The sequence below is a fragment of the Mustela nigripes genome, chromosome 2, assembly GCF_022355385.1.
Source record: "Mustela nigripes isolate SB6536 chromosome 2, MUSNIG.SB6536, whole genome shotgun sequence".
Classification (NCBI taxonomy): Eukaryota; Metazoa; Chordata; class Mammalia; order Carnivora; family Mustelidae; genus Mustela; species Mustela nigripes.
This window is the reverse complement of record NC_081558.1, coordinates 160,295,656-160,310,805: the sequence shown is the minus strand read 5'-3', so window position 1 is coordinate 160,310,805 and position 15,150 is coordinate 160,295,656. Positions and strand designations below refer to the sequence as shown.

Below are 15,150 nucleotides of genomic sequence, written 5' to 3'. Positions count from 1 at the left end.
TAGATTCAGCCTATCTTAGCTCGCTGATCTCTTACCTCTTCCAAATATCATGCTCCAGCCTCTATTTTCGGTTTCTAGAAATATGCCTTCTCTTTCTGGAATGCTATTCCTATCCTTGTCCACATGGGAACAAATTACCTGTCGACTTGCCTCTACCTCATCTGTGCACTCACAACACTTTTCTACACGTTTCTGCAATCATGCCTATCACCTTGCATCACAACCAGTGATTATGCATCTGCCTTCCCACTAGATATGAGCATTTCATCAATAGGGACTGACTTTGACCACCTTCAAAATCCTGTAGCCTGGCACACGTAAACACTAGGTACAGATTTGATAATCATGAAATCTCTCCCCTAAGAAGGATGTCACATTAAAAAAAAAAAAAAAAGAGTAGTGAAGGGTAAAGAAGGTGAGCAATTCTGAGTCTCTGTAGAGAACCCACCATCAAACCCTTGCACTTCCTTTATCTTGTGAGCCTGTAACACAGCCAGTCTAAGTGTAATAGGAGAAAACTCACCCTATAGATTTATTTTCTTAATCTGGGTTTTCATGTATGAAGTCTCATAATGGCATTAATCATATTTTTTATTTTCTATATATTATGATCTTTTGACATCTTAAAAACCCTTTCTGACTGGGGAGAGACGGCCCCTCCCAAGGCTAGCCAATTCTTAGAGACAACAACAACAAAAAATAATAAAAATAAAAAATTTCTTCTGCCATTGGAAGAGCTTAACCCTCCATCACTTTCTTCAAGCACTTGTTTCGTATGGTTGACTTATCAAGTGCTTTTCGCCCCTTGATCATCAGGGCTTGATCTTGACACTGACACACTTGAGAGGCAGGAGGGCAGTGAAATGGGATGACTGAACAGGTGGCGGCGTGCTTGCCAGCTTCGAAGGCACACAGTGATTGATAATCGGAGACTGAATAAACAGAGAGGGACACCCAGCCAGGATCTGGAAATCTTGATCACTCACACAGCCTGGCCTCCCAGCACAAGGTGGCAGAGTCTAGAGAAGGCAACTTCCAGACTTTGTCACCATGATGAAAGGAAGAGTTGGGGCAAAGGGTCAAATTTTCAGGTGCTCCCCAGGGAAAGTGACATTTCTGCATTGTTATGGAGTCAGTGAGGCTTGTCCATAAGAAACAATTCTCTTCAACAGAATCAGAGACAGAAAGGGAATATTTAGGCTGAGATGGAATCTGTTGTTCTCACCTATAAAAGGTATTTTAGAAACTCACCCATGACTTCCTTACTCGTATGACTATGGAATCACTTTCTGTCCTGTTGTTACATTCCAGCCCCAGCCCCATCAACTTTCTACCCCCCTTTTCATACACTCAAACTCTTCCTCTTTCAAAGGAAGTTTTCAAAGAACTTTTTTTTGTCCATAAAAAGTCCTATCTGTTCTAACCCTTAAAAGCTGGTGATTGGATATCAGTGTCAAATATTTTTTTTATCCCTGTATCTTTCTAAGTGAGGAACATACTTCCTGTGTTTTCCCCATATTTCTCTTTCCATTCTGCAGTAAAGTGCCTTTATTATTAATTTTTTTAAAATTTATTTGAGAGAGAGGGAGCATGAGAGAGAGAGAGAGTGAAAGTAACAGCAAAGCTGAGAGGCAGAGGGGGAGGGAGAAGGAGAAGCAGACTCCCTACTGATGCCAGGCTCAATCCCAGGACCCTGGGATCATGACCTGAGCGGAAGGCAGATGCTTAACCGACTAAACCACACAGGCGCCCCAGCAAATTGCCTTTAGCCAGCTACTTCTTTCTCTCTGGCCCTCTTTGTCAATTATCCATCCTCTTCATATGTACACCAATTTTTCTGTCCAATTGATATTTTAAGTACCAATAACAACTGAGAATGCTTTTGTGTGTTGTATCTTTCTAAACTCTCCTGTATAATGTTATTTTGGATGGCAAAACCACAGGGGCTTAGTCTGCATTGTAATTTGCTCAGGCATGAGTGACTTTCATTAGGTTAATGACTGAAATCTTAAGGTAAATTTCTAGGTATTTGTAGGTCCATCACCTATAGTCCAAATACATTTAGCAAAATAGACCAGCTGGTGAGTACAGCCCACAGTGTAGTTGGATGTGGGGCTCTCTTTTTAGGGCCCAGTATAAGTCTGGAAGAGTAGACTTTCTTTTTTTTAAAGAAAGTAAGGCCATCTGATAGATTTCCAGCTGAAAATTGGTCAAGGCTAGAGTTTGGTTCACTGAGTCCATGGTGGACGCCAATTCCTGTTTTCCCATGGCTGGATCCCAGTCTTGGCTGAAAGTTCTACAGCCTTTCCCATAAGGAGGGTAAACTGGGACATAACACAAGGAGAGAAAGGCCTTCCAGGAATTAAATGAGGATCAAAAATGAAGCCGCGCCCTGCCCCCAGATGATGTCCAAGCTAACATTCAGTGAGAGGCAAACACCCAATGCACAACACCTGACTTCCAATAGGGCAGGAAAAAACCCCTCAGTGCCTCTACAGCCTATATTCAATCCAGATGTCTAAAAAACAGCAGGATTAATGCTAAAAATTTGCCAAGGCAGCACCAGATGCTTTTAACAGTTGGGACCACATAGAGGCTGAAGTAGAACATATAATGATTTTTCCAAGCTTCTTTGAAATGAGGAATGAGGATTCTTTGTGTAAGGGTTGGTGGGCAACACAGTTGACACTGGGAACACCTGGCAGGGGAGGCCTTTCATCACCAGCCAGCACCAGTTTCTGCACTGGACTGAATACCTATTTCCTCTCTAGACATCTGGACTGTAATTAAGCTCACTGGCTCTTGCTACTATTTGAAAAATCCAGAAGTAAATGGCTGAATCTCAGTTAAACACTAAATAGGTGGCTTTGCAGTCTTAATCTTCTGGGCTTTGGTTTTGTTACCAGGAATCATAATGTACCTGGTGACCTGGAAGGTCAGTTGTGAGGGTTCCCTGTCAACATTCTGTCATTAGCAGAAAGCAGTTCCAAGTTCTTTTTAATCATAGGTGCTCTAGTCCCTGTGACAGCTCACTGATCTCCAGATCATATAATAGTATTTATTATATGACAGATATTTATAGGCATTATCTTACTAAATCCTCACCATAGCCCGTGAAATAGGTTTCATTATTTTCTAGGGTGAGGTTTAGGAACCAACTTGCCCAGAGTCACGCAACAGATAAGTTAGGACTGTGGATTTGAACTGGTCTGACTCTAGAACTTCTTTTCTGTCTTCTGTTTTTATGATTATTGTTGTGGTGGTTAAGGGCTTTGTTGTTGTACTCCCTCCCAAACACAGACACAGCATAGGGATTGATGTCCGCAAAACCAATCACCTATCCACAGTGTTTTATGGTGGGACATTGGAAAGGATGGTATTAATTTTCCTTTGGAGCTAACTCAGGGAAAGGTGAGCTAATAAAAATAGACAAAGGATAACTGAAACATCGTATTTGAATAAGGTCTAGAGACCTGCTATACAATATTGTGCCTATAGTTACCAATACTGTATTGCACACTTAAAAATTAGTTAAGAATATAGGGCTCAGAGCACATGGGTGGCTCAGTTGGTTAGGCATCCTACTCTTGATTTTAGCTCAGGTTATGATTTCAGAGTTGTGAGATCAAACTCAGTGTCAGGAGCCTGCTTAGGGTTCTCTCTGTCCCTTTCCCTCTGCCTCTCCACATTTCCGTCTCTTTCCCTCTTTAAAAAAAAAATTGGGGATCACATGTTTTAAATGCAAACTTATCTTTTTTCTTTTCTTTTCTTTCCTCTTCTTTTCTTCTCTCTCTCTCTCTTTTTCTTAATAGGCTCCACACCCAGTGTGGAGCCCAGCATGAGGCCTGAACTCATGACTCTGAGAACAAGACCTGATCTGGGACCAAGTGTCAGACATTTACTCATCTGAGCCATCCAAGTGCCTCTTTACCACAATTTTTTAAAAATATGAATTAGAAGCTAGACAATATCCAAACCAAATTGGCATTATATGACATAATTTTGACTGCTATGTATTCTATTACATCAAGATCACATGACAGAAAAATCTGTGAGATAATGTGTTATATATATTGAAGTTAAATGTTAACTAATGGGAAAATATGTTTTATATTATTTCTGAGTAAATGTATTTTATGAAAAATATGCAGGATCTGCAAATGTGAAATATGAAGGACTTCAGTTGTAGTTAAAATAAAAAAAATTAAAAAGTAGAGAATGCATGAAGGGAAAAAGGTTTTTTGTTTTTTTTTTTAAGACATAACGCCCCAGAGATGTAATAATTATAGAAGAAACTGGGTGGATCAGATCTGGGGCTTCTGACTCTGCAACCAAACCACTCACAGTAAGTCTTGCAACATTCCCATGAGAACTGCAAGGAGTTAGGCAGCTGCCCAGCGCTGAGCTGTATGCCTCATGGGCCTCACACGCACCATTAATATGAAAAATTGTGAAAACTCTACAGTCAGCCAAATTCTTTGGCTCTCCAAAAGGATTTGGGTGCAGTTCAGTCCATACTTTCAGTGACTTTTTATTTAACTGAACAGCCTTTCTCTGCCCTCCCCAGGCTTGCTAGACTAGAGTCAAGGGCTTCCAAAGGTCTGGCAGGTCCCCATCTGTGAGTGAGTCACCTGCAGTGTGAAAGCAGCAGGAAGATCAGATGGTATCATTCACAGGCTAGATGACTCTGGAGCCAGAGGAAACTGTCTACATACCTTTCTGGCTCTCCCACCACTGTATTTCTTCTCTCATTTTTCTCTGCCTTATTGACTTTCAACCCATAGAATGCTTGCATATTTTTTTCATTGTAACGTGCCAAAAACTTACACCAGAACCATCCAGAATAGTTACGTAAATAGGCTGTTAAACTGACCTTTGTCACCACAGGAAAGGGCCCTCTGAATAACTGAATGATCCTCTTAATGCCCCACTGACCTCTCCCATAAAGTTTGTCCCACCTTAGGTATGAGAAAAACAATAATGCAATTAAAATGTTGAAGAGAACCTAGCTGGAAGTGGTCGATTTTCATGGTACTGTTGTTGACAGGGCCAAAGATGGTGATCACGGAGATTTTCCTGGTGGCCATCTTACAGAAACTTTCCAGATACTCATCTCGCTGCTGCACGTACATGTTGTTCTCAGCCTTTGGAGCCGTGATCAGCTAGAGATGGGAGGAGGCAAGCAAATATTAATTCACAGTGATAGTCGTACACAGAGGCAAAGTCCAAGGGGAGAATTTGAAATAGAGGGCCGGTAGTGACTGACACGAGAGTCAACTAAAGTGTTCTATTGGACAGTTACCGTAATTAGGGCCCAAACAAGCCATTTGGAAAGCTCCTCCCCCCCCTTTTTTAAATGGTTCCAGATACCTTAGGGTTTTCTATTCTCACTAGTTATCTTTAGTACTAGTCTTCATGTGTCCTAGCTTTTTCATTTGTGAACTCTTCACAGGAATACTTATTTTGCAAGGCTGTTACATGAATACTGGGCATGCAGTCATTGTTAGCAAGTGCTATCCCCCTTCCTTCCTTTTGAGCTTTATTATCCTAATGGACTGCTCTCGTGAATTCAGTGGTTTCCACTCGTTTGTTTCATGTCCCACAGGGTTGAGAGAGCTTCATACTCTTTGTAACTTCAAATCCATACATAGATTCTGTTTCATTCTTAATCATACTTTAATAGACAATCTCGCAGAAAGTTTTTAGGATGGCCTTTTGACCTATGATTTTTTACACAGAATATATTCATTGCCACACTGGGCCTGTACAGGGTTTGTGGCAGATCTCTTTGACACTGGAGAACCCCCAACAGGGTGGATTTTGCTCTTTTGGTTCAGCTTTCTATAATTCAGGCTTGGCATTTTTCAACAAGCTCCTGTGTGTCTTTGAAGCTCACTGCCAACCCCTGGCTTCTGGGGAAAAAAGAGGAAAAGACAGAGCAAAAGAAAGAGATTTGACAGTCTCCAGAGACATCTGGGAAGGCAGATTTTATAATTTTGGATAAAAGGAGAATACCCTTCATTTTTAGGGCTCTTGTTGAATGCTCTAGGAATGTCTCAATGTTTCCATCTAACTGGATATAAAAGCTTTTCTACTTCCTTGATTCTTTTTGTAGGCTTTTCCTGAGCCCTCTCCAATTTTACCAGGTTTTTCATGAGCAGAGACCAGAACTATGTACCACACCCCATGAGTGGGCGGTCATGGTTCACCCTGGAGGTGGAAGGATGTGGCATTTCATTCTGATGATGAGCAGGTCTTTTGTTGAGCTCTCTGACCCTAAAGAGCTCCCTAGACTGTTGTCTGCATGACCCTTTGCAAACTCATCATTTGGCTTAGAGCCCAGCCTCTCTACCCTTTCTCAAACCTGACAATATTCAAATTTGTCAGCCACTTTTCTATTTACTCATCTAACCTTATAAAAGATTTCTGAAGTTTGGGGCTATTAGCATGGCATTTTTCAGAAGGCAAGTTGCCATGTTGTTAATCCCTTCCAAACACTTAATCCAAACGGTTAATAAATCTGCTCCCGACTTGAAACTGCTATTTATACTGCTCTGTCAGAGATGTGTTTATTGGTGCCTGCAGGCTTTCTCTTTTATAAATTCCCTGCGCCAGACAAAATACTATCCCTCATGGAAATCAAAATGTGTTCGATAACTTTTGAGTGGGACATTAACAAAGATTTTTCTGGGATGTAGCTTTTTTCCCCCCTCAGGTTGTTATTTATATTTAGTTAAGTGGTCATGATTTTGTGTATTTTTGATTTTGTGTTTATATGCCTGTTCAGGTGGACAGGGTGGGTAGACCATGCTTATTTTAGAAATGTAATTCCCGAAGAGGAAAAATAATATTTTCCCAAATTTATTCATTGATTCATACTTAGCCTTAAAAAAGATTTAAGGTGGCTATAAAAGGATACGGTGATGGTATTTTTGCTTTGTTTGTTAGTTTTCAATTGGTTTTATGACATTTGAACATATTTCTTCAGGTTTTAATAGTGGCTCATACCTTGGAGCTTTATTTTCAGTTGGTATATTTAAGGTTTTTTTTCCAGGCCATTCTTTGCTCACAAACACCCAACTTTGAAATAAATGAATGTTCAAATGAAAATACAAAATAGCCAGGAACAAAGATAAGCTTTACTGGTAATGACTTTGGATTCCCTTCTCTAAATGAAGGATGTGCCCATATTTAGAATGTACTTAGAGGAGTCTCTAGGGCACAGCTGTCCACATGCTAGATGACTGATAATTACTTGCTTTTGTAACTTCAAATCCATACATAGATTCCATTTTATTCTTATCATACTTGGCGATGGACCTTTACAGCCCATGGACAAGATGATAGGACAGGATTTCAAGAGTCCTCACAGCTCCCTCTGGTCTGTTTCTCCCTCCTGTGAATAACTGGGACTTCAGACAACATAGAATCATTCAGAAGCCCATCCTTCCCGGCCTGGCAGCTTCTCTCAGTACCTCTGAACACAGTAGCCCTAGGGCATTGGATACCCAGCAGGAATCAACATAAATAAATAAAGAACCCCGATGTTTATTTTCACCTCAGGACCTGTGCCCAGGGATGCCTTAACCTACCCCTGAGGTGACATTTATTTTGCATGACTCACTTCCTCCCTCCTGCAACCTGGCCCCAGACTCTCTCTTGCTAACCTTTCCTCCTATTCCTCCCTTATATGACCTCTTCACCCTGCAGCCAGATTGGTCTCTGTTATGAAATGAAAGGAATCTGGGCAGAGTGGCAGAGAAAGGATGAGTGTAGTTAAAGTGGGAGGGACTGCATTTGTTCTTAGTTCAACACTGGCCATCTCAACAAGGCCACTTAACTTTCTGAACCTTGGCTTTTGCATCTTTATAATGCAACAACTTCCCTGAAAATAGGAGTGAGAATCAAGGGGAAAAAATTTTATGTGTGTGTGTGTGTGTGTGTGTGTGTGTGTGTTGTAGGTTGTGTGCACATAAGCACATATAGGTATGTTGCCTCTGAAGAGTTGACTCTCATTCCTTCCTCTGCCTTGGCCCCTAGTACCCTTTCCACACAAAAAGCTCTCCCCTCCCCTCCACCTTAACTACAGGTAAGAAGTCTTCAAATGCAGCATCTTCCTTAACATCTTTCCTAGACCTCAATGGTCACATTCTCCTTTCAATTGTTGTTCAAATGTTGGCCCATGTTCCTTAGTTTCCATAGATCACGTCAGCCAGATGTGAGGTGTAGTGTCCCCTGCTTAAGAATGTCTAGATGACCCCTGAGAACCAGTTGCTAAAGACCCCTTTCCCCTTGCATTTAATCTGCTGCTCAAGCTAGCATCAGGGACAGTAGTAGAGGCTGATCACATGAACATATTTCAGCCACTCTTTCCCTGTGTGCTGACATCTCCTTCCCCTTTGCTGTTAAGTTTGACAGTGTTTCAAACGGTGTTTAAAATGGTAACCATGTCCGGGGCGCCTGGGTGGCTCAGTGGGTTAAAGCTCAGGTTGTGGTTCCAGGGTCCTGGGATTGAGCCCTGCATCGGGCTCTCCGCTCAGGAGGGAGCCTGCTTCCCCCTCTTTCTTTCTGCCTGCCTCTCTGCCTACTTGTGATCTCTATCTCTGTCAAATAAATAAATAAAATCTTTAAAAAAAAATGTAACCATGTCCAATTCTCTCTTCCTAAAAAGAGCATCCTAGAAATTCTCAATAAGCATTATTGTCTGACACTTGGCCTCTTTCCAGTTTGGTGGTATAAATCAGGACATGTATCATGGGTTCAGAATTGTGTTGTGGTTCTATTTTATGTTTCTGTTCCAACTGGCATGTTGGCACAAGGAGCCTCAGAATATAATGGAGCCAGTTTGCATAAGTGAAGGGAAAAAACAAGAATGAGAAGATGCTAAAGGGAAGATATAGTAAGTCTCAGCTTATTTTAAGCACTGTGTTAGGCTCAAAACACTAGATTTTTACAGATTTCTGAAAAATAACTTTCAAGCTAGGAGTATGCCTTAGTAAAGCAGAGCTTTATATACTTTTCTAAAATTAAACCAAATAAATAGATTGTTGTTTCAATATCCAAATTTCTGAGGTAGTGTTAAAAATAAGAAGCTACTTGAATTACAGGAGATTGTCTCCAGAGCGTTTAACTTGATCTTGAGTCTATGTAATTCCACAGTGTAAGGCCTCTTGCTAGGTGACAAGTAGGTACATCTCAGGGCACAAAATGATGGCTTTTCAGCTCTACACCACATAGTCCAACGTTTTAATAATAAACAGTGTTTCTATATTCTTACTGTTGTCAACTCTAAACTGACACCAACCAGTCTGAGGGGTTAAGTTAACTGGGATTCAATCTATTATTCTTGACTGACCCCCAGGCAAGCCAGAGGGCTCAGGTGCAGAGAACCAGCTGGGCAATAAGGTCGGAAACTCTACACTGTTGCTTAGCACAAAATATTGACAATTGTTAGACCTTACCATTTACCTGAGTAATTTAGGTTAAAAGTGAATTTTAAAACATATGAATTGATGAACTAACAGGATGATTTCTCAGTTTCTCCTTCACTTTATGTCATATGTCCACTGAAGGCTTACACTCAGAGGATGCAGAATGGCGGGAGTGGCTGGAGTATGAATTTTAAAATCAAAGGGACCTGAGTTCTAATTCTGACTTGGCCATGTATTAGCTACGCACCTTAGGAAATTTCTCAAACTCTCTAAGCTTCTTTCCTTGACTATACTGTGGAGTTAGTGAGTCCTTCCTCATGGGATTGTTATGAGAGTTAAACCACACAGCTTTGGCAAAGCACCTTGCAAGATGTGCTCTTGAAGGACTGACCTCTGGTCTCAGAATAGGACACCTGGTTTTACCTGCAGCTCCTTGGAAGGTCCCTCAGATGCTGTTCACCATGGTGACCATTGTTTCTCTAAAAAAATGGGTTAAGGAGGAGCTACATGATGTTTTCTCATCCAAAGAATGATATAAATACATGTAAAGCCCTAGGGGTTTATGATACATTGTAGCTGATTACTGAGAAATGGAAAGAGGAGCTAAAAGTCCAGTGTGACTTCTTAGAATGTAACCTCACATCAGTTTGCTCACACTGGGTTCGGTTGAGGCCAGTTGGAGGTGTATCTCGTCAGACCTCCTTTTATAGCCCGGAGACTGAGAAGTCTTAATGAATATTAATTGAATCCCTGCACTTCCTGAGTAACATCAGCATGTGTAATAGGAAAAATAAGTGGAAAAAAGATAAATGGCACCAACCAGCTCTTTTACCCAGAAACCCAAGTCTCCCCTCTGCCTGGTGAAACAGATTCCTTTTCTCTCCATCTTTTGATATTATATCATGTTTATTTCATCTTGTCTTTTCTAATCAGTGCCTATTTTAGATATTAGCTCTTCTAACAACAAATTTCTGGTATGATCATCAGCTGGGCACACGTGGCATGGTGAGATGGAATCGCCTCCTGTTGGTACTTTCTTCCTAATAACAAACCTGGTTCTCTCACCATCCCCAAAGAGCAACGCTGCTATGAGCCACCCCAGTTGGTTTCTGGTTTGCCTCACATGACATCAGCAGAGGCTGTCGTTTGAATTTTCATTTGCTAGAAATTTATGATCAGGGACATGGTTTAAAGCAGAAAATACCCAGCTGGACTTTCAAATCCCTGACTAAGCGAGTAGAACGAAAGGGGAGAAATGAAAGGCATGACTAATATCAGGGCTAGAGTATGAAAACCTCTTTCTTTGGACTCACAAACCAGGGGCAATGCAAGTATTTGCCAGACGGGTGCACAATTACAATCCCGACATTTTACCCATGATTATTTTCCCCCTGCAAAAAACCTGCCCATGAAGAGAACTTTGCCTGCCCTGTTGGCTAAACAACCAGGGTTGGGTGATGAGCTTTAGCAGGCTGGACAAAGTCCTCGGTCCTCGGGAGGAGCACACTGTGCAGACTTGCCCACACCTCAAAGAGAGCAGTTGGCTCCCTTAATGTCTATAACAGACATTTAAGTCCCAGGTAGAATTCTCCTCTGAAATGAATGACTTTTTTGGCTCTGACTAAAATATTCTCCTTTAGATTTATGTACTCTGAAAATAACCAAGTAGCTGGTTAGTAACCAAGTAAACTACTCTAGCAGACAGCCTCTCCTCTGCTAATTTATATATTTTAAAGCTCTGGTTAAAAATGAGTGAAATATACAAAAATGCGTAACAGCACACACACATACACACACACAAACCTGTAGAATCAATGAAAACTTACATTTTGTTCTAATGCATAGATGCACCATTGTGAAACAGCTGAGAGAATTTTGGGATATGCCCTACCCACGATAAACACCACTAGGAACTCTGCTCTGAGCAACATTTCAAACCGTGCGTATTTAAACTTTTTGAAACCACTAAAGATAAATGGACACCAGGGCCTCTCTGCTCAGATTATTAATCCAAATTTAGACCAGATTGGAAAAATTAAAAGCCCCAAAATGCCTTGAGAGAAAAGTGCCTATCTCTTGGCGGGGGTGGGGTGGGGTGGTGGTGGTGGTGGTAATGATGCGGGGTGCAGTCACCCTGTGCCTTTAGTAGGACAAATGCTGTCCTCAGTGGCATGAAGTGTCTCCTTCTCACCCATGTATTGGAAAAAAAATCCTTCTTGACCCACACTGCCTGACATTAATTTACTGATATTTTTCTCTGAAGTGATCGTGCCGTACCTTCTCCTCCTTGATAGCCTAGAGTGAAATAACAACATTAAGAAGGGGTAGAAATCTTGGAAGGGCCCTAAAAGAGGGCACAAGGAGACATGGGAGGGAAAGAAGCCATTCTTTTTTTTTTTTAAAGATTCTATTTATTTATTTGTCAGAGAGAGAGAGAGAGAGAGCACAGGCAGAGTGGTAGAGGGAGAAACAGGCTCCCTACAGAACAACGAGCCCGATGTGGGACTTGATCCCAGGACGCTGGGATCATGACCCGAGCCGAAGGCAGCCGCTTAATGAACTGAGCCACCCAGGCGTCCCAGAAAGAAGCCATTCTTACCTGGCTGATGAGAACTGCCCTTACATTTAGGATGAATTTATTTTTGTCCAAAGGCTTCCTTTGGCTTGACTAGATTCTTCAGTTATGCTTTGGATGGAGGCTAGTAATGGCCAAAAGAGAGAGCTCCTGAGATGGATCTATGACTTGCTCTGTATCAGTGGCTTCAGAAACACAGGCAAAGTGGGAGCAAGGTTTGTCTGTCTCCTTTCACACATACACATACACGCACGCACACACACACTCACGGAGGGACACTTTTGACAGAGGCTCAGGAGAAATTGACATCTGTTCCCTAGCACATTGGAAATTGGAGCAATTAACCCAATTCCCCATGCTGTCTTTTTGGCCTCTCACTGGAAGTTGGGCAGTGATGCAGGAGGCAGTCTTTAAGGAAAGAAGATTTCAACTACCTGGTTTTAAAGCATTGGTGAGGGTCAGGCCAACAAGGATACTTCCCCATGCCCAGTCATACCCACTCCCCACCCCGGCTGTCTTTTTTTCCTCATTCAGGCTTCCACTCTGATAGAGACCTAATTAGGAGAAAAAGGAGAAATTTTACCATTTCCCCATACACATAGTTCTAGTTCCTAAGCTCATGAAGTGATATGTCCTTTTCCTAAGTCATGACAAGAGTCAATGCATGCCATTTTAGGAACTCCTTTGATCTTCTTTTATTCTTTGAACTTGGTAAAAGAGAGCTCTACCCAGAACTATCTGTTGGAAGAGAGCTAAGGACAGGGGATGGATACTGACAGGTTTGGAAGAAGCTGAGCATATGTGCTTCCCTGGGTTTATGTCTAAGAGCTCCCGGCCATTAAGTCTGGACCTTAGGGTCACAAACCTGTGTGGACTGAGGTTCATAGAGCACTAAACCAAAAGAAGCACCTGGCCTGGCTCCCCTTCTGGACAAACCTCCTGATCTCCCTTACATGGCACGGAATCAGCCACAGTCTGCCATCCAGCAACATGATTTTAAGAAAAATAACAAAGCAAGCTTTAGCATGCCCTGCCTCAGCCCACAGAACAACGCTGGGGAGAAGATTACTTACAAGCAGCCTTCGTTTGCCCTCAAAGGACCCCAGCAGATCCGTCACAGACTTCCTGGGACTCTGAGTGAAGTGTTTGGTGGTGGGTTTCAGGTAGCCCTCCTGCTCTGTTTTACCTGCTTTTTTCTTCTTGCTCTTCTCTTTCTCCTGCCTGCTCTTTTTCTCAGCCTTCTCCTTCTTCACCTGCTTTTCATTCTTGAGTAACTTGTCTGCTTTCTCATTTTTCACCTTTTTTTTCTTCTCCTTCTCAGGTTTCTCAAGCTTTTCATGCTTTTTCGATTCCTTTGCTTTTTGGGGGGGGACATTCCCCACCTGCAACTCCTCCTCCAGCTGAGAGGCAGTAGGCCTGCTGAGGTCATACTTACTCTCATACTCATTGCTAAGAATTTTGTCCTGGGCTTTCTTTTTGGGAGGTTTCCCCTTGGCTGGCTTGTGAGGGCCTGGCACCACATTTGGGTCCTGGTGGCCATGCTCCCGTCTGTCTGTGCGGTTGTCCCGGAAACGTCCGGCGCCCGCCCTTGTGCTGTGCTCGGAGATGGTGGTGGGAGGGGCAGCCGTGAAGCTCTCGAAGCTGGTGGCCTTGCTGGGCCTCCTGGTGGCCTGCAGCCTCTCCCTGTGCTGATCCTTCCTGGGCTGAGGGTAGAGATTCTCTGAGGCCACCGGCTCCCTGGCAGGGGCCACCTCCACCGTCACCGGGGCCCTGTGGGCATCTGAGGAGGGGTGCACCCTGGGAGTCCAGGGCCTCTGGGTGGTGGGAAGGGCCGTGGTGGTGGTCAATCTTGCAGCTGCAGTTACCACCCGAGAGGTGGCCCGGGTCACTGTTGGGACTGCAGCAGGAAGCAGGGTGGTGGCCCTTGGGGTTGGAGGAGGCGGGGGAGGGGCGGCCGTGGTAGTGGCCGGCTTTCTCTGCATCTTCACCCGAGTGTCTCTGGTTGGTGGGACTTGGGCTCTCCTCTGGTCCTCCTTTCTCTTCTCACTGCTCACCGGCTTTCCTGCCCCTCCACCATTGTTCCCCTCCTCCACCACCTGACCCTCGACCCCAGAGGCCTTGCATTTTTGGACAAAACCCTTCTGCCTGATTTTCTCAATCCTGCGGATGGGGCCTTGGTCGATGATCTCATACAGGGCCTCCAGCCTGACGGGATAAGGGTAGCGCTCCTCAACCTGCAGCGTCTTCTTCAATAGCACCATGCCGAACTTCCCCTTCTCCAGCTTCAGGAAGCTCATCAGTTTCGGGATGAGGCTGGGGTCCAGGGGCTGCTCCAGGACCCGGCCCTCGCTGGTGATCCTCCGCACTTTGCCTCCTTCCTCGCCTGCCTGGTGGAACAGCACGATCTGCTGGATGTGCCTTTCCGCCAGCTCGCAGTACACGTCGTCCTTCAGGAGGCTCATCATGAGACGGTAGTAGCCCTCGGAGGAGTGAGGGGCCGAGATGACCCACACCCTATTCTTCCCCGCAAAGCTGGCGAGGATGTTAGGAGAACTGGACCCAGAGGGGAAACGCAACATTCTTGAGCGAGCGGAGGACCCCTCATCTCGGATCATGTCACGGGGAGAGCTCGGGGCTACTGGTCTCTGCTTAGGTCTCACCGGGGCCCCAGTGATGCGTTGGGGGGCCAGCGGCGCAGTTGTCGCGGGAGCTACTCTCAACACCGGCACACTCCTCCTTCTTTGGAGAGGCGGAAGGTTTGGTTCTTCCAGAGTGGTCCTCTCAATTCCCTGAGACCTCCCTGTGTGCCTCAGAAGCCGAGCTGGCCTTCTGTTGGCTGGGGAAACCAGAGGTGCTTTCCGCCCTCCAGGGCTCCCTCTATTCATGGCATGGAGGTGGGGTTCTGATCCACACACCAGCCACATTGCCAACAGCATGGTCAAACTGAGTCCCATTCTCCATGTCATTGTGCAGTCCACTTTGAAAGGCAGCAGGGTCAAAAGACAGAAAGGGACAGGGGGAGTGGGAGGGAAAAAAAGAAGAAGAAGAAGAAGAAGAAGAAGAAGAAGAAGAAGAAGAAGAAGAAGAAGAAGAAGAAGAAGAAGAAGAAGAAGAAGAAGAAGAAGAAGAAGAAGAAGAAGAAGA

The 15,150-nt window shown here is 43.9% G+C and overlaps 1 protein-coding gene across 1 annotated transcript in view; it reads right to left on the bottom strand.

Moving 5' to 3' along the window:
• The window catches only part of CCDC80 (coiled-coil domain containing 80), a 34,388-nt gene that overhangs the window by 17,827 nt on the left and 1,411 nt on the right, over positions 1-15,150 (bottom strand). The window contains exons 2-3 of the mRNA XM_059391971.1: positions 13,080-14,983; positions 5,006-5,162 (exon numbers count right to left, since the gene is read on the bottom strand). Coding sequence (XP_059247954.1) covers positions 5,006-5,162; positions 13,080-14,972 — 2,050 coding nt within the window. The 5' untranslated portion in view covers positions 14,973-14,983. The remainder of the gene's footprint in view (positions 1-5,005; positions 5,163-13,079; positions 14,984-15,150) is intronic.